Genomic DNA, 20,274 nt, shown 5'->3' with positions numbered 1-20,274 from the left:
ACGTCGCATGCTAGTGTGTATGTGTTTGTTCTAGTCCGGACTAATGCTGGTTCAAAAGTAACAAACAGAAATACCATGTTGCTGTTTAACATGAATACCCCACCCAGTCACAGTATGCAGACTCCGAGCCGACCAGTCCTTGTTTTAGCCCCTTAATGCTGAGCGCGAGGCAGGACAACAAGGGTTCCCGACATTTAAAAACAGCAAGCAGTAGACCGTAGAACAAAAGGTGATTAGTTATAGTCAGTTTCTGGTGACAGTACCCACCGTGATCACATGCACTAACTAATGAGTTGAAATCATAATCATGTGAAAATTGTTCATGTGAAAATTGCTGACCTCATATCAGTTAAACTTAATCATAAAAAAAGAGCACCGCATCAATGTTTATACTGTATGTACAAAGTACATATACTATTGTATATATACTGTACCTATTAAGCTGCAGTTTGCAGACTGAGTGTAATCAACTTCAGTTCAGTTTAGTTCAGTTTAGTTCAGTTCATCATATATGATATGCGGGGAACGTGGCAGAAAATCCCTTAATTCCAGAACCCGTGAAGATCCGGGGTAGAATAGGTCTTCAGCAACCCATGCTTGCCTTAAAAGGCGACTAAGCTTGTCGTAAGAGGCGACTAACGGGATCGGGTGGTCAGGCTCGCTGACTTGGTTGATGCATGTCATCGATCCCAATGGCGTGGATCAATGCTCATGATGACAAGCACTGTATTGTCTGGTCCAGACTCGATTATTTACATATAGCTGGAATATTGCTGAGAGCGGCGTTAAACAACAAGCAAACAAAAAATAGAAGCAAAAATGGAAATAGGAATGAATACTAAAACCATGAGCAGGAGGTAGTCCTGTGAATCGAAGCGGACCTAAAATCACCTCTTTTCAGCAGAAACATGCCATCGTGATCTTTATACAATGACTATAATTTACATAAACCAAGCGTGGTGAAATGGGTTTTGACGTAGGACTGGACTGGACTGGACTGTCTGGCCCGGACTTGATTATTTACAGACAGCCGTCATATAGCTGGAATATTGCTGAGTGCGGCGTTAAACAACAAACCAACCAAACCAAATACATGCACGGATGGTGTCATTTTGGGCCCCGTATCGTGTCAGGAAAAGCAACTAAAATCTCTCATATATTGTACAAACTGTTATTAGATGACCAGCTTGCTGAAGGCAATACGAATAAATGGTTATTGTCAATTGAATTTAATATTAATAGGATTGGTTTTACGTATATATGGCATTCACATTGTTTTAATTCTGTCCATTCACTAATGTATTGTGTCAAATAGATTACAAGATCAGTATTTACAAATATGGTCATCTGAAATGTTTGAATCATCAAAAGCTGTAAGGTATAGAATATTTTAATCCAAACTTGTAGCTGAGCAATATTATGATGAATTATGTTAGAAATAATGGTTCTCACTGATTCATTTCAAAACATCTTGTCGTTGGCTTCCTGTTGAAGTGGATCGCTGGAGCCAAGTTGGAACAACATGCAATTTATGTGATGTGATTTATTAGACTATAGCCTAATCCCTTAATCCTCCACACCCAAAGTTGGGCACAGTTGGATAGACCGGTAACAACTACCATCGTTTAACGTCTTTAAATGTAAAGCGGCCGGGGATCGAACCACTGACTTTCTGATGTCCAGGCAGAGGCACCGCCCACTATACCACGAAGACTGTCGTGCAACATGTGCTACAAATGTTGACAGGAAAGACAGAAGTTTGGATAAAACTCAGAACTCTAGGTGGGTAGAGCTATGGGTTCTTGGTGGGTAGTACTTTGTGCTCTAGGTGGGTAAAGCTCTGGGTTCTTGGTGGGTAGTACTTTGTGCTCTAGGTGGATAAAGCTCTGAGTTCTTAGTGGGTAGGATCTTGTGCTCTAGGTGGGTAAAGCTATGGATCCTTGGTTGGTAGTAGTTTGTGCTCTAGGTGGGCAAAGCTCTGGGTTCTTTGTGGGTAAAGCTATGGATCCTTGGTGGGTAGTAGTTTGTGCTCTCGGTGGCTGCAAACGTATTCCATGTATTATTTCAGCATCTGGGTCACTCGTTAGTGTGCCACGCCTTCCGTTATAAGGTGCCCTTCTGGAGAGTACAAGCGTACTCCATGTATTACCACAACACATGGGACAGTCGTTAGTGTGCCACGCCACCCGTTATAAGGCGTCCCTTTGTAGGGTACAAACGCACATGGATGTATATGATGAGATTACAAACGTGTTCCTCTGTGCTGCTAAGTGACGTTGCCCTGCAATAACGACAACAACCCGGTGCTACGTCACCAATCTCCATTCAGCGAAACCGGCCTCACGGCAAAGCATATGTACGCCTGTGTCTGTGTCACACACCAAAGAGTCTCATGTTTAAGGTCAAAAACTGTGACGAACAGCGTCTGTGAGAATGTTTAAACGGGTAGATGATATTTGAAGTGTTGTATAATGCATGGCTCCTTGTATTATGAATTGGTCGCAGCTTGGAGCCATGTGTTCAAAGTAATAGATTGATGAGTCCAGACGGGGTTTTGTATTGTTTGTACGCTGCATTCAGCAATATACCAGCTGTATCACGCCGGTCTGTTAGTTGTGCGGAGTGTTAGTTATGACGGCTTTATAGTGCTAGTCCATAGTCATGACATAATTGTTGGTTTGTTGTTTAAACGCCACCACACTCAGCAACATTCCAACTATATGGAGGTGGTCTGTGTACATATTCGAGACCAGACAATCTAGTGATTGATATCATGCGCTGCGCATTTGGGATACGATGACTTGCATCAACCAAGTCAGCGAGTTTTACCACCCAATCCTTTTTGTCGCCTCTTACGACAAGCATTGTCGCCTTTTACGGCACGCATGGGTTGCTGAAGACATATTCTACTCCGGATCTTCACGGGTTTTTTTAAAACTTGGTTTATGGATCCGCCGACTCCGATGAACTGAAATGAGAATTGTTCTGTTTTTAATTAAAAACTTATAATGAAGTGATGTTTTTATTTCGTCGATCTGAAATAAATAAAATGATATCAATATAAATACGTTATGTAACTTGATTAAATTGTATCTTAAAAGCTCCAGCCCCCACTTCATTTATTTTTTACTACCTACATCATGAGGCAATAAAAATATACAGTGATTACACTGACGGGCATAAGAAAGAAATCTGCATTTTCCGAAAAGATATTAAAGCTGTTCAAAACGCACATCGTCGTGTGTCATGGTTTATGTTTTATGTGTTATGTTTGATGTCATGTGTCATGTGTTATGTGTGAAGAATTTTAACAGATAATTGTCACAGATGGCGTCCCGGGCACTGAAATCACACGATCAGTCAATAATGCGTGTTCTCCATTGACACGGAAAACAGGCTACTCGAGAAGGTAGAGGTCTGACGAAAGCAACCGGGATCCGGCGCCTTTCCTCAACCAGTGCCTGATCAGTGCCTTCACTTATGAGTGGAGGAAATGGTCGTTCTCTTATAAGGCGATCCAGAAAATAAATCTCACATATTAACTTCAGGGGACATGTCGGGAGATCTTGCCTGCGAGGGCAAGAGGTTGGCGTGTTTGACGTGCAGACATTTGGTCGTAATCCTTACCCAGTGCGGTCTTGCGTTATGGGACAGGTAGTTAAGGGTCTGCTGCAGAATAGGCGGAACAACGGACGAAGTACCCGGTCAATATACCCGGTCACTCGAAACCGACCAAATATGATTTGACGTCACCATGGATTCCTCCCCACACAGCATGACGCTACCTCCACCATACGGCGCTTCCTCCTGAACACAACAACGTACCTGCCGTCATCCTCGTCGACGGTGTACTTTGATTATCCAATCACCCCTATGCCGTTACATGTAATAGAAGTATTTTATTTAGTGGTTTGCAAGTTTGGGACTGGAAGTGCTAGAATTAGAGTGAGTGAGTGAGTTTGGTTTTACGCCGCTTTTAGCAATATTCCAGCAATATCACGGCGGGGGACACCAGAAATGGGCTTCACACATTGTACCCATGTCGGGATTCGAACCCGGGTCTTCGGCGTGACGAGCGAACGCTTTAACCACTAGGCTACCCGACCGCCCCGCTAGAATTAGAACGTTCGTTCTACGTATGTCGGTCGCAACAGCGACAAAGGTTCTATGGGTTCCCTACATTGGTTTTCAGCAATGCATGCTGTATCAGGTCGAATTTCAGTCATCCATAGGACATGTCTATCAACTATATCGTTTAGAACCTTTTAATTATGTTTTAAATGTAAATTAATTATGCTATGTTTGTGTATATTCAGTATGTGAAAATTTTAATCAAATTATCATCAGAAACCACGTGTAGATTGTATGATGCGCACGTAAAATCTCCACATAGGTTTTGTTTTAATAGATGTTTTGCTGTATAGGGATAAGCTTAATGATTTCTCTGACGCTTCTTTCAGTGTTTATGCCATGCTGGAATGACTCCTGTTTCTATAAAGTTATGATCTACCACACGGTAGTAAATGTCCCCACGTGTGCTTTCCTTATTGCATAACAACAGTTTACAAGACTGTGCCTTAGCGGTAAACTGATGACTGCCAGAACCTACGTCACGTTTGGGGAAGGCAGTACAACGCCTCACTCCTTGGCTTTGAGAACCTCTGATGACCAGGTGAGTTTCAGAATCATGGCTTAACTGACCATGACGACACGGAACGGCAATGTGATGAGGCCTTTGGCTCAAAACGCAGGTACGGCATGGTGGAATCTGCGGGGGTTTTCTTGAACAAAATGTTTAAGACGATCCGAAAATTTGTTGTTTTTTCCTTTTGTCGTTCCGAGACAAATTTCCATAGCTCGGAGTTCCCTTCTACCGAGGACACCTTTCTCGATTCTGGAGCAGACAATCCAGTGATTGACATCATGAGCATCGATCCACGCAATTGGGATCGATGACATGCATCAACCAAGTCCGTTTCCTTTTCAGTTCATACAGAGCAGATTTCGTTTCCTTTTCAGTTCAGACACTGCAGATTCCGTTTCCTTTTCAGTTCAGACACTGCAGATTTCGTTTCCTTTTCAGTTCAGACACAGCAGATTTCGTTTCCTTTTCAGTTCAGACATTGCAGATTTCGTATGTGTTTTATTTTAAGGGTTATCATTACATTATGCAATGTGAATGGACCTAGCCTATGCTGTAGAACATTTACTACGGTGTTAAGAGTATTAAGTTGTCACAAGGATACAGGAAAATATAATCGTGCGTATATGTTGAGAATGTGTACTGGTTATTGTTAAATGTCTTGTTGAAAATATTTAGAATACTTGGATTATTTACAGTTATGTGTTGGTTGATAATATATTTCATATTCACGGGTCAAATTGCCCTTACTACTTCTACGATAAAGTTACCGGCCGCTCAGTCCTCAGGGGACGTTGTAAATATTTCGGGGTCATTACAAAGCATTGTTCTCTATGCGTGTATAATAAAACGGTCGCATGGCTCTACGTTCCTAAACTACTATGACTTCTACGAGAAGGTCACGGTCGCGATGTCCATATGGGACGTTGTAAATATTTCGCGGGACATTACAAAGCATTGTTCTCTTTGCGTGTATATACAATAAAAGAAATGAATTACAATCTACAAAATATGACGACAACGGGTCGTCTGGTTCTACAACATGCTTACAGTGAATTGAAATACAATGATGAGAATCGAAATACAGTCATGTGACGTGAAATACAACGATGAGAATCGAAATACAATCATGTGACGTGAAATACAATGATGAGAATCGAAATACAGTCATGTGACGTGAAATACAATGATGAGAATTCAAATAGTCATGTGACGTGAAATACAATGATGAGAATTCAAATAGTCATGTGACGTGAAATACAATGATGAGAATCGAAATACAGTCATATAACGTGAAATACAATGATGAGAATCGAAATACAGGCATATAACGTGAAATACAATGATGAGAATCGAAATACAGTCATATAACGTGAAATACAATGATGAGAATCGAAATACAGTCATGTGACGTGAAATACAATGATGAGAATCGAAATACAGTAATGTGACGTGAAATACAATGATGAGAATCGAAATACAGTCATATAACGTGTAATACAATGATGAGAATCGAAATACAGTCATGTGACGTGAAATACAATGATGAGAATCGAAATACAGTCATGTGACGTGAAATACAATGATGAGAATCGAAATACAGTCATGTGACGTGAAATACAATGATGAGAATCGAAATACAGTCATGTGACGTGAAATACAATGATGAGAATCGAAATACAGTCATGTGACGTGAAATAAAATGATGAGAATCGAAATACAGTCATATAACGTGAAATACAATGATGAGAATCGAAATACAGTCATATAACGTGAAATACAATGATGAGAATCGAAATACAGGCATGTGACGTGAAATACAATGATGAGAATCGAAATACAGTAATGTGACGTGAAATACAATGATGAGAATCGAAATACAGTCATGTGACGTGAAATACAATGATGAGAATCGAAATACAATCATGTGACGTGAAATACAATGATGAGAATCGAAATACAGTCATGTGACGTGAAATACAATGATGAGAATTCAAATAGTCATGTGACGTGAAATACAATGATGAGAATTCAAATAGTCATGTGACGTGAAATACAATGATGAGAATCGAAATACAGTCATATAACGTGAAATACAATGATGAGAATCGAAATACAGTCATATAACGTGAAATACAATGATGAGAATCGAAATACAGTCATATAACGTGAAATACAATGATGAGAATCGAAATACAGTCATGTGACGTGAAATACAATGATGAGAATCGAAATACAGTAATGTGACGTGAAATACAATGATGAGAATCGAAATACAGTCATATAACGTGAAATACAATGATGAGAATCGAAATACAGTCATGTGACGTGAAATACAATGATGAGAATCGAAATACAGTCATGTGACGTGAAATACAATGATGAGAATCGAAATACAGTCATGTGACGTGAAATACAATGATGAGAATCGAAATACAGTCATGTGACGTGAAATACAATGATGAGAATCGAAATACAGTCATATAACGTGAAATACAATGATGAGAATCGAAATACAGTCATATAACGTGAAATACAATGATGAGAATCGAAATACAGTCATGTGACGTGAAATAAAATGATGAGAATCGAAATACAGTCATATAACGTGAAATACAATGATGAGAATCGAAATACAGTCATATAACGTGAAATACAATGATGAGAATCGAAATACAGTCATGTGACGTGAAATACAATGATGAGAATCGAAATACAGTCATGTGACGTGAAATACAATGATGAGAATCGAAATACAGTCATGTGACGTGAAATACAATGATGAGAATTCAAATACGGTTATGTGACGTAAAATACAATGATGAGAATCGAAATACAGTCATGTGACGTGAAATACAATGATGAGAATTCAAATAGTCATGTGACGTGAAATACAATGATGAGAATCGAAATACAGTCATGTGACGTGAAATACAATGATGAGAATTCAAATAGTCATGTGACGTGAAATACAATGATGAGAATCGAAATACAGTCATGTGACGTTAAATACAATGATGAGAATCGAAATACAGTCATGTGACGTGAAATACAATGATGAGAATCGAAATACAGGCATGTGATGTGAAATACAATGATGAGAATCGAAATACAGTCATATAACGTGAAATACAATGATGAGAATCGAAATACAGTCATGTGACGTGAAATACAATGATGAGAATCGAAATACAGTCATGAGAATTAAATGCTTCATGGTTATGTTGTACAAATATACGGACGACCGTGAAACATGTTGTGATGGTACATGTTGATACCGACTTTTACTATCATAAGATGTTGCTTACTCGCATGGTTACTAGCGTGAGGTGACCGTCACCTACTTGTGAAGACCCGTGAGGATGGGGGTAGAATACAGGTCTTCAGCAACCCATGCTTGTCGTAAGAGGCGACTAACGGGATCGGGTGCAGGGTCAGGCTCGATGACTTGGTTGATGCACGTCATCGTATCCCAATTACGTGGATCAATGCTTCTGATGTCAATCACTAGATTGTCTGGTCCAGACTCGAGTATTAACAAACAAGCCCACTTGTGACAATTATTATCATACTGTGTAAGATACAGTCGGTTACTACTTGCGGGTCAAGATTCGCGATAAATGCAGTCGGACACTTACTAGGTTTCATAATCCATGGAAACCTTTCTTATGAAACATGGATGATACATAATATTTAGTTTCAAGTTAGTATTTATGTTTATGTACTTATTTCTTTGAATTTTAGAATCCAGAGGCCTCCTCCGACCAGTATGGGCCTTGGCGCTTGTCAGCATACAGAATCGGGATAGTTCCGTGCATACGGACCTATTACTTCCAAGGGGAGTTGTATGTACCTACCCACAACATTGTTATTCCGTCGCCGCGCTAGAGGGATATATTAAGCAGGCGGAACGAGAGTTGCTCGCGTACTGGACAAATGTCTACAAATACATTTAAATTCCTCATGCTAACGTTTTCCGGCAGGATTCTCGGACAAAACGAGCAATTCTTCCATGTTTTTTGTTTATTTATTTATTTATTTATTTATTTATTTTTTTTTATTTATTTTTTTATTTATAATTTTTTTTTTTTTTTTTTTTTTTTTTTGGGGGGGGGGGGGGGTTGATTAGTCGTTCACACTTTAAAATGATACCGTCAGCATTAGGAGAGGAGAGTGCGGTTTTAGCCGACCAGGACATGAATGTCGGTGGAATAAGTAGGAGTAACTGCCGAATGACCCCTCACTCCTTGACTTAGAGAAACTCCGACGTCCAGGTGAGTTGTTGATGGCTTTACTCACCATGACGACAGTGAACGGCAATACGCTGAGGTATCTGCTGTAGGGTCCCCTTAAGCTCAAAACGCAGTTACGACAGAACCGATTCTTATCAGAAAAGGTAACTCTTTGTCAGTTCCTGTTCTGCCATTGACATGCCAGTCTCAATCTCTGAGGTCGACGATGTTGGCCTCTAAGACCCACTTCTCGGAACTGTTTATACGCCGGAATAGCATGCAGCCTCAATCACCTTGACACTGTCCTGACTGGTCGACCAATGATGGTTGCCGCTGATGGTTACACACAACCAAATGTTTTCTCATAGACTTCTATAGTAACGTTATATTTATTTCAAACATAACTGAGCATTCAACAGCTATTACCTGTACGTGTGTGCACAGTTTGTCCTTAGAGCAACAATAAAAAAAATGACTAGCTCAGCCAGCTCCTTTTCCGAGTACAGGAAGCTAAACACACCACCCCCAGTTTCGCACCAAATGTCACGTGCTTGAAAATATATGTGGTCACATTCAGCATAAGACATCATGTTGAAAAGAGAGCTCTAAATATAGAAAAAACATGATCAGTTTTAATTTCTGAATGGATGTACCTTTTAAAAACATAAAAAGCTTATACAAAATCATCCAATCACAGCTGCCAGATGGTTCAATCTGCACTGAAGGCTACGAACACTGCTTGTTGAACAAACTGGTTCTGATTTGGTGAAGTAGAACCTGTAGCCAAACATGTGTCCCTGAGGTAGTGGTCCTCGTTGGGCCTTGTCACGGCTGATCTACCACGCCTACGCCTGTACAGTACTGTCATTTAGGTGGAAGCGAGTCAGTCATCACTCTGGTGATTGTGACGCGCACACAGCCCAAGGTTGTTGCCACGTGGTCATGGGCAGCCCCCATCTGTATCATGCTGCTACCTCTTCTCTGTTAAGGTGATAATATTGGCATGTTTGTTGGGAGTTTTTTCATGTTTGATGCGTTTGGTTTAAACTATAGTTATATATTATGCAGCGTTATTTTAAAAGGTTTGCAAATTCTAAATCATAGTGTCTTTTCTTTTGGAATTTTAAGAAAAATATTTTTCGACCTACCGACCAAAATTTCGTAATCTGTAAAACAAACCAAAAGTATCCCCTAACAAAGCATTACCCGTGAGGATCCGGGGTAGAATAGATCTTCAGCAACCCATGCTTGCCGTAAAAGGCGACTATGCTTGTCGTAAGAGGCGACTAACGGGATCGGGTGGTCAGCTCGCTGGCTTGGGTGATGCATGTCATCGATCCCAATTGCGTGGATCGATGCTCATGATGTCAATCACTGGAATGTCTGGTCCAGACTCGATTATTTACAGACCGCTGGAATATTGCTGAGTGCGGCGTTAAACAACAAACCAACAACAACCAACAGACATGAATTGTAGATGTTTGAACAGAGATTTGGCTGTGAGGATGTTACCGGGAGAAGCTTTACAGTGACATGTCCAGAAGTAATACAAAGTGTTTTAGTGATGATACCAGGTCTTCGCCAAAAGGTGAGCGTATCCTGCCCCACTGTGGTATCGGCCACTCTGGTATCCTTCGGTCCATGACGACTATGCATCAGTTGGAGAGACTTACATTTTTAATCACCCTTGTTACTGGTATATCTCTGGTACCCCAGCTTTAAATTAGGGAATCAAATCAAAACTGATTCCAGCATGACAACTTGTGCTATGTGCATATGAACATTTTCAAAAAATATGAAATAATACACACAGATATTCATATTTTGAATTTCTAAAATGATTACATTTTTTAACGATGTTGACTCTTAACTTTAAACATATTTTTTACGCTACTCTATTGTTAAAATGATCCATTATTTTCACGAATGGACAGTCAGTTGTCAGTTATATAAACTTGGAATTAACGGATATTGTTTTTTTTAACTAAAGTGAATTATTTATATTATTGTTGTAAACCTTGTGTCACCAGCATCCTATATTTTGAGGACACGTAACAGTCGACCTCTGCTACACAGGAACGTTGAAATTAATTATAAGATGTTTTCAAATATTTGTATAATCCTGAAAAAACTCAGTAAGTAATATTAAAGACCAAAGATGATCTCTCTAGTTTACTCAACCGTTTTCACCAATGTGATTTTCAAGAGAGTACAAATAACAGAACCATTATATGTAAGAATCACTACATTAAATGTTTAATCAAAGAACTTGGTATCGGCGAGGGGCGGCCGGGTAGCCCAGTTAAAGCGTTTGCTCGTCACGCCGAAGACCCGGGTTCGATTCCCGGCATGAGTACAATGTGTGAAGCCCATTTCTTTCGTAATGCCACATATAAGGCCAGTATGTAACCTGAGGAAATCTGTCAAATCTATGCATCAGTACTGTCAACTTTTGACTCTAAAACCTGAAGACATGTTCACACCTCTTTTGTACTGGATTCCAACGCTCCATAACAATCCGTACAAAAAGAGGTATATTGCTCGGTCCAGCAAAAGAAAACCAAATCCCTGACTCAAGGATGAAACATAATCCTTAATACAATCAAGAAAGGACTTTCTTTATATCCACAGTAAGTACTAGTATTTGGGTGAAAAAAACCCTGTGAGCCTAACCGGAACAGGTGTACAAAGACCAATTCACCTTACTACCCGGTACGGCTTTGAACCCGAGTTTCGTATGCATGTGGATGGAGACAGCGTTGTTGTCACTCACGAGCACTCCGACAACGGCGTCTTCCGCCAAGGTTTTCCGAGCCAGTACACTCATGGCAGCCGAGCCCAACTTCTTTCCACGGAATGCAGGAAGAACATGTAGCATTCCGAGTAAGTTGTGGAACTGAGTCGCGGCGTACGCAGCCAATGCCCCTGTCGGGTCTCGGAAACAAACTGTCGGATATTCCCTCTCGACCAACAGCTGCGTAAACTGGTCAATACCGGACACCTTGAACGTCCAGTTTTCACTCACGTGCGAGATGGCATCAGCACTCATTGGCACTTCTTGAAATCCATCAGGTGGTTTTCTGTGAAAAATAAGATTTTCGCTGAGATTATCCTTATCATGTCTAGAATTAGATCAGGATAGAATACTTCAACATGATAGCAGGTAATGTATATGTACCACATATGAACTACCAGGCAAAAGAAAGTATAGGCTTGAAAACTGGATTTGACCGAAAAATTACAAACGTTATCAAAACGTTACTAGGCTGAAAACATTCGCCGAAACACTGCACAATTAAGTTCCAAAACGCAAAAATGTATCCGTATTAAATACATCACCATCGAATAAACATTTCTTATCTATTTCGTTTTTGCCACCATCATAATGCGTCAATACTTTCTTTTCGTAAGAGGCGTCTAACGGGAGCGGGTGGTCAGGCTCGCTGACTTGGTTGATGCATGCCATCACGTTTCCAATTGCGTATATCGATGCTCATGATATCAATCACTGGTTTGTCTGGTCCAGATTCGATTATTTACAGCCATCATACAGCTGGATTATTGCTGAATGGGCGTTAAACAAAAAACAAAAACTTTCTTTTGCCCGGCAGATGAGACTCCCTGCTGATAGCAAACAATTATCGTTTGTGGACTACGGATGTCTCTAAGGACAAAGAATTGGTCAGATTAGAAGGCGGATGTTACACACGGACACAGAGTTGCATCGAGAGGATCTACAAAAACTTGAAAGAACAGAAAGTCGATTGAAGTGAGTTCAGTTGAATTATAAATACGTTTAAGCAACGGTAAACCCGAGTTCAACGACGTTTAGCTACAACAAGCCGTTATAAGTGTGATATATACAGTCATAGTGTTATACAAAACATAGGACGTACATGTCGACTAATGTGTCACGTGATACAGTATATATCGGCGCATCTGCCACCCAGCGGATGTTGCCTCGCTCCCGGGCCCGCTGTTCCACCAGAGGCCAGACTGTGTCGGACACGCCTGTGAAAGTACAGCAAATACACTATTCTTTGTAGATATATAAGATTCTTCCCACGTTTTCAATCTCATAAACATCAGATCTTCCAGACGGTAATGATACCTCTTTTCGTAAGAAAGTGAGTATGGTTTTACGCCGCTTTTAGTAAGATTCCAGCAATATCACGGCTTGGGACACCAGAAATGGGCTTCACACATTGTACCCATGCATGTGGGGAATCGAGCCGGGTCTTCGGCGTGACGAACGAACACATTAACCACTAGGCTACGCACCCAACCACTAACACCGAAAAACACAAAGAATGACGAACATTGTATCCCTTTTCCTATCAACACATTACAACGTTTATTCTTCCCGCCCTGAAGGCGGGGAAGTATACGGGAAACGTTAATTTTGTAGCATGTATGTCGACATGTTGGTTTATTGAAATTTCAAGCCACGCATTTACGGAAACAAAACATACAAATCAAGTGCGTGGAATGTTCATGCTATTCTTTTCAAGCAATAAGAGATACTTCAAAATCGTCTTTATATACTAGTAGTTAATTGATGCATCTGACCGTTTCTGGTCATTAGCTGACATTATTAAACCATTCATGTGTAATCCGATGTCCTTTTTTCCTCAAGGACTAATTTTCTGGTTTTCACGGTGTATACAAAAGAAGAACTGTACTCCGGAAATCGTAAATAACAGCATAATATAAAATATGTTCTGAATATGCTTATTCATGAACAACGACGACATCTCAATTTAAATGTAATATGGCTGAATTCCGCATTCTACATACCACACTTTTGATTGTTTGGATGCTCATGTTCAATGGAAATATTTGGAATAGTTATATTTCTTATTTTGAATTAACCCAGTTCCCCGTGTGTTTTTTTAATCAGTGCACCGCACATAGCCACATGTGAAACGTTTGGTAGCAAAGTCAAAGCAAAATCGGAGTAGTGTGTCGGCGAATTTGCATCAAGGCTGTAGTATTTTTCAACCGTTTAATGGAATTCAATGTACAGCCGTAGCTCTGGTCACTCATATATTTTGTGTCCCATGGCTCAAATCTGTACCGTGTGCCACTGACCTCGATAATCTGTTGGATGAAGGCACAGCTCCCTACAGTCACATAGTTAACACCGAAGGCTATGAGGGGTATTTAGGTCATATCAGCTCCCAGCAGCCACAGCCTCAAGCGATATTGTCTACATAACAGATCAGTTTTATGGCTCCGTCACAGGTGCTCCAAATATTGAAGCAGGGAAAACAAATTTCATAGAATCATTTCAACAAGCAATATTGATATCCCCGTCACTTTTGGTAACTTTTAATGATGTCTCCATTGCAATTTTTACGGATTTTGATTCGTATGCATTATTTGACTCTCATCAGCGGAATGGTTTGGGTCAGATTGATCCGAATGGACAAGCGGTTTTACTTCTGTTTAGTAGTATGGATGAATTGTTATGTTACATCTTAACAGTATATCAGGCGACTATGCTTGTCGTAAGAGGCGACAAACGGGATCGGGTGGTCAGGCTTTGGTTGATGCATTGCATCGATCCCAATTGCGTGGATCGATGCTCATGATATTAAGCACTGGATTGTCTGGTCTAGACTCGATTATTTACAGAACGCCGTCATATTGCTGGGATATTGCTGAGTGCGGCGTTAAACGACAAACCAATCAATCATCATCATATGAACTCAAACCAGTCATTGTTACAAGTAAACCACATTACACAACAGTTACTGACACTGGATATAAAACAGTACATAGAAAAAGACCAAGTAACTCAACTCATCATGATCACAATTACTATTCTTTGAAAGAAAGAAATACAAAAAAAGAAACTGACCAAAAATCGTAAAACAAGAGACGAGGAATCTCCGTTATTGATTAGTCCCGGTATTGAAATGTTCTCCAACTACGTGATAATATTTTGAGTATGTGCATCTGTGGTTGTGACTAAAAGACCTTATCTAGTATGACTTTTTTGCCATATGGAGCCCTTAGTATTTTCATTTACATTATTATAACCAAATGCCAAGTGTAAAAAGAATGTGATCTATTATTTGAGTATGTGCATCTGCCAATGTTGTTGGCAGTTTTGATACTATTTCCTCATGTTTACATTTGTGCCAGAAATTGCTTCCATTTCCTTCGATCTACTTTTTAAATAAAGACCCAGGTTAGAATAGGTCTTCAGCAACCCATGCTTGCCGTACGAGGCGACGAACAGGATTGGGTAGTCAGGCTCGCCGATTTGGTCGATGCATAACATCATATTCCAATTGCGTAGTTCGATGCTCTTGGTGTCAATCACTGGATTATCTGGTCCAGACTGGATTATTTACAGACCGCCGTCATATGGCTGCAATACTGCTGAGTGCGGCGTTAAACAAGAAACTATTTTTAAATATACCTACCCTATGCAAAAAAATTTTTTGTATTTTGAGTATTGGACAATACAGTTGATACTGTATTGCCCAATACTCAAAATAAATAATATTTTTTTCCACAACAACGTTGTGTTATTTGTGGTTAATATAATTATGCTCCTTCATGCCTTTCAGTAACATCATAATTATGCGTTTGTGAGGCATCACATATGGCGGGGAACTTTGATGCTCTGCATCAATGTTTTCTTGTTATATATTGTCATGCAGTAAAAAACATATGGCTACGTTCACACCGGGCTAGCATAAAGAACTGGGTCTGAGTGATTTGGCCCTGTTAGTATAGTCATTAACCGTTTGACTTACTTATTACACAACAACAGTGTCTCATCTCAATCCAACTCCCCCATTACAGAGTCTAGACCTACACAGAAACTGACTACCGCCAGCCCCCTTTAGATGATACTCTGACCTGTGTGTGGTGGCTGTGATTGGACAGTGTTCAACTTCAGCCTCGCCCTTAATACGTGGTGTACACAAAATGGTGGGTCTGCATACTTGAAACACGCCACTGTCTAACTGATATACATAGGTACCCCGGTAGTTGGAGGTGCCGTACAGAGTTACTTCCCTTAAAGTTCTGGCAGGATACTCTGACATAAACACGACGCCAAGGCCTAGACTTGACGAAACCTAATGGTCCGTTTCAACACACAACTTGTTTCAATTGGTGTTGTTGGTACAAACTGTGTTATGTGATTGAGGTTGTGTCTCATTGTATAGCGTTTATATATTTGGCTTTAAACAGAAGATATATTTGTGCAAACAAAATTTGGAGATGATTTTAATGCCAGTATGTAAGTGAAAGGGCATATATGTGAGTTACACTTCTCTGAACTCGTACGTGAATGTTTGTTATACGTACAGAGATTGATGTCATCATTCCACGTAATAATCCGCGGGTCATCAAGGAGTGACGTCATACTCGCCACGTCTTCACTGTCTACGAAGTAAAACTTCCCAGTGTAGGGATCCTGCAAAATGGCGGATGAACGACGCTGTACTGAACATAAAGATTCATCGTTAATAACTCCTTACTTTCTCCCATTTCAACCATCCGTCACCACTCAATCGCTAGACACGGAAACACAGAGTTGTCGAGAATGATCCTCTAATTCCATGTCGAAGTACAGTTCGAATAACATGATTGTTCATGGGTAAACAATTTTCGAAGTTCGAATAAAATTTAAATATGACAGATTCGAGGACATGGCTAACATATGTCTGTGCTCGGAACGAGACACTTTCTTCCAAGTACATCTTACCATCTGTTTTTCGCCGGATGGTTTAACGACGAGGGATTTGAACTCAGGCCAGCTATCCGCCCAGATCTCGAACCCTTCCCACTTTCCCCTCAGCAGCTTTGTGAGCAAGCCATACACCTGTAATGTGCACATACCGTGACCTGTATCAAGACTAGATATGTTTCAGCTACAACCATAAAACCAGATTAGATCCTGATTTTATTTAAGAAAAACACCTCGCACTGTTATTTTTGTGGCAGGCAATTTCCTTTTTTTCCAACAGTATGAAGCATAATTATATTTTGTTCAAGAATTTATTCAATTTATTTATATCAAATGGTCGGTCCCTAACTCAAACACAACATACACATATAATACCTAATCCGTAACCTGTAATCCACATACACTGTACACCTTCAAAATAAATACACCATACACCGTAATAAGTGAAGGAACGTGTGATTTAAGTCCAGTGACATAAGTATTAAATATTTTCAGATAGATACATTATCTCATCACCAAATACCTAATAACACAACATATTATTGTTCCGAGACTGAAAAGCCTCTTGAAAAATGAACACTCCTCCAGTGACAATATCTTACCATAATACTTCTGTGACGGTCCCTCAGTTTCATGGCGGCGTCTTTCCAATCCTCGCAGGACAGCTTATATGGCGCCATGTTGCGAGATGCGTTTTCAGCGACAAACCTTTTAATCAAATCCTGTGACACTACCACGTACACAAATCAATCAAACATATACAACGCTAATTGACACTACCTGTTGGAACGGCTAACGCTGTCAGGTTTTCCACGTTTAAAAACTCCCAACAAGGGCCACAGCCACGACACAGGCTATCGCGGCGGACTTCGGGGGACAGTGTGATATTTACACTGTCACAGCTAATATACAAATACTCGAGTCGATTGCCCCAGGCCGATTCTGTTGAAATGGTGTTCAGCGTGCGTACGTGTTTGTGTGTGTCACTGTGTGTTTTATTTGTCGGTGTATGTTTTATATGTCGGTTTTATATAAGCGATCCCACTTAGATACCATGCCGGGAAGATGTATAAATGTAAATATTTAAATAAATAATTTGATGATATCTTTGAAACTAGAAGATTAAACAAGCCAGACCTACTTTTATAAATTGATTTTGAAAATGATTATGACATTGTCTCTAAACAATTTAACAAATACTGGAAAAAATTGAAAGATTTTAACTGCCAATAAATCAACATCTGTTAAACAAAATGGGTTCTTCCATATTTTTTCATTTTAGAAAGGGGTTGTAGACAGGGAAACCCGGTATCACCCTACCTATTCCTCTTTGTTTGTGTGTTTGTTTCTTTATTTGTTTGTTGTTTAACGTCGCTCTCAGCAATATTCCATGTATATGTGATCTGTAAATAATCGAGTCTGTGTGAAACAATCCAGGGATTGATATCATTAGCTTCGATGTAAGTAATTGGGATACGTACTTTTATATTGTACCATGATCCCTGTTAGTGACCGTATATATCTTGCTGCTAATTTTTCCGTTACAAGCCCCTGTTCGTTGCACTGCGTACAAACCCAAGGGGGGCTGGATTAGTTTAAAATATGGAACAAAGCAATTCAAAATATGATCTGTGAACATAAGCATCCAAACATCAATCAAAAGTGTAGTGTGTGAAATTGAGCCATATTACATGTAATCTAAGATGTCAGTGTTCAACATTCATTGAAAATAAACAAATTTAAAAAAAATAATAATTTGATTCTTTAGGAATGTGAAATGTTGTTAATGGCGAGTTCCGGATAATAGTTCGTTTTTTGTATACACGTTGTCATTCGGAAAATGAGTCCTTGAGAGAAAAAACGACATAGGATTATTACATCAAGGGTTAATTACCAGAAACAGTCAGATGCTGCAGCAAGTAGCTACATAAAGATGATTTGGGAGTATATCGTAATGCTGTAATATAGTGGCATTAACATGTCATCTCCATGATTTGTATGTTTCGTTTCTGTAACTACGTGGCCTTAATTTGCAATAAACCAAAATGGCGACACACCTGCCATAAAACTAAAGTAACCTCTACACGGCGCAATGATTCGGTGTTCCCGTTACATAGTACTTTGACCCCGTTAGTGACCGGATATATCTTGCTGCTAATTTTTGCGTTACATGCCTTTGTGGTGCAACGCACATCGTTTACTGTTTAGCGCCGCACTCAGCAATATTCCAGCTATATCACGGCGGTCTGTAAATAATCGAGTCTGGACCAGACAATCCAGTGATTGGCATCATGAACATCGATCCACTCAATTAGGATACGCTGACATGCGATCCTGTTGGTCGCCTCTTACGACTAGCATAGTTGCCATTGACGGCAAGCATGGGTTGCTGAAGACCTATTTTACCCCGGATCTTCACATGTCTTGATATTTGTGATACAGCCACGTTGGTAGCAAACAAAGTTGAAGCAAAATGAGCATGTCGGAGAATTTGCATCAAGGCTGCATTATTTTAATACTGTAGTATTTTAATGCAATGGAATTCAATGCACAGCCGTAATGCTGGCCGCAATATATATTTTGCGTCAGTGCCGTGTTCCACTGACCTCGAAAATATGTTGTATCACAGGACTTTGGCCTCGTCTGAGAGTTTGTTCGTTATCATTATTATTAGTGACATGGTCCTGTATATGAAGGCCGGCTCTCCAAGTGTTATTTAGGTCAGTTTTATGGCCCAGTCACAGGAGCTCCATATATGGACTGATCCGAATGGACAAGCGTCCATTCTGCTATATAGTACTATGGATGAATTGTTATGTTACATCATGGTCACCTGCGAAGATCCGGGTTAGAATTGGTCTTCAACAACCCGGCCATGCTTGTCGTAAGAGGCGGCTGTAACGGGATCGGCTGGTCAAGCTCGCTGGCTTGATTGATGCATGTCATCGCGTTTCCAAATGATGTTCATGATATCAATCATGTTCATGATATCAATCACTGGATTGTCTGGTCCAGACTAGGCTATTTACAGACACATATAGGATATGTGTCCCTCCTGTGTTACAATGGTGTTACAGTGAGTGATGCAGGTCTTAGGCGTTTACCACTTCAGTGAAACCAAGTATGGTGCTGACAAACCTAGAAACATTATAGGGGCGAACCGGGATTCGAACCCACAATCACAGGTTTCCGGCGTGCCCAAGGGACGCAACTATGCAGAGCCAATCGCGGCGCCTTAGACGATTCGGCCACCCGTGTCCCTACAATGGTAGAAAGAGGATTATAACTGATATTGTTTAGTCATTCATATTGATAGTAACTAAAACAATAAATCCAACTATTTTTGCATCAGATGATACTGAAAATACTAATGGTAGGCCATAGCTTAAAATTTGCTGAGACTTTATTAAGAGACAATTCTAGAATATAAGTATGCTTCAGACTGTTGTAAAAAAAGAAAAGAAATTGCATGCCACAAAAATTACATTTTGTGCATGCCACAACATTACAAAAGAATATTTAGGCTCAAAGATTTGATTGAAGATAATATCTATCCGATATAATTGAAATGGGGTTTAACGACACGTTTACGGTTATTGCACTTATACAGCAACGTGCATTCACGCGTGCGTGGTTCGTGTTACGAGTATACCGGTTTTATAGTCCCATCCTGTCAAAGTTTAACCCTC

At 40.0% G+C, this 20,274-nt stretch overlaps 1 protein-coding gene across 2 annotated transcripts; it reads right to left on the bottom strand.

Annotated features, from left to right (window-relative positions):
* Nucleotides 1-11,115: 11,115 nt before the first annotated feature.
* On the bottom strand, nt 11,116-17,472 carry LOC124111318 (glycine N-acyltransferase-like). Of its 2 annotated transcripts, XM_046470970.2 has the most exons (5): nt 17,188-17,472; nt 16,604-16,720; nt 16,204-16,312; nt 12,771-12,885; nt 11,116-11,954 (listed from the first exon to the last, which is right to left on the bottom strand). In XM_046470970.2, the coding sequence occupies exons 1-5, from the start codon at nt 17,263-17,265 to the stop codon at nt 11,543-11,545; spliced, it is 831 nt and encodes a 276-aa protein (XP_046326926.2). In that variant the 5' UTR covers nt 17,266-17,472; the 3' UTR covers nt 11,116-11,542. The 2 variants fall into 2 exon arrangements, with proteins under 2 accessions (XP_046326926.2, XP_046326927.2); XM_046470971.2 differs by lacking the exon at nt 16,604-16,720.
* Between the last annotated feature and the right edge of the window lie 2,802 nt (nt 17,473-20,274).

The sequence above is a fragment of the Haliotis rufescens genome, unplaced genomic scaffold (genome assembly GCF_023055435.1).
Source record: "Haliotis rufescens isolate VD_foot unplaced genomic scaffold, xgHalRufe1.0.p SCAF_15, whole genome shotgun sequence".
Classification (NCBI taxonomy): Eukaryota; Metazoa; Mollusca; class Gastropoda; order Lepetellida; family Haliotidae; genus Haliotis; species Haliotis rufescens.
This window is presented reverse-complemented; position numbering and strand designations above follow the sequence as displayed.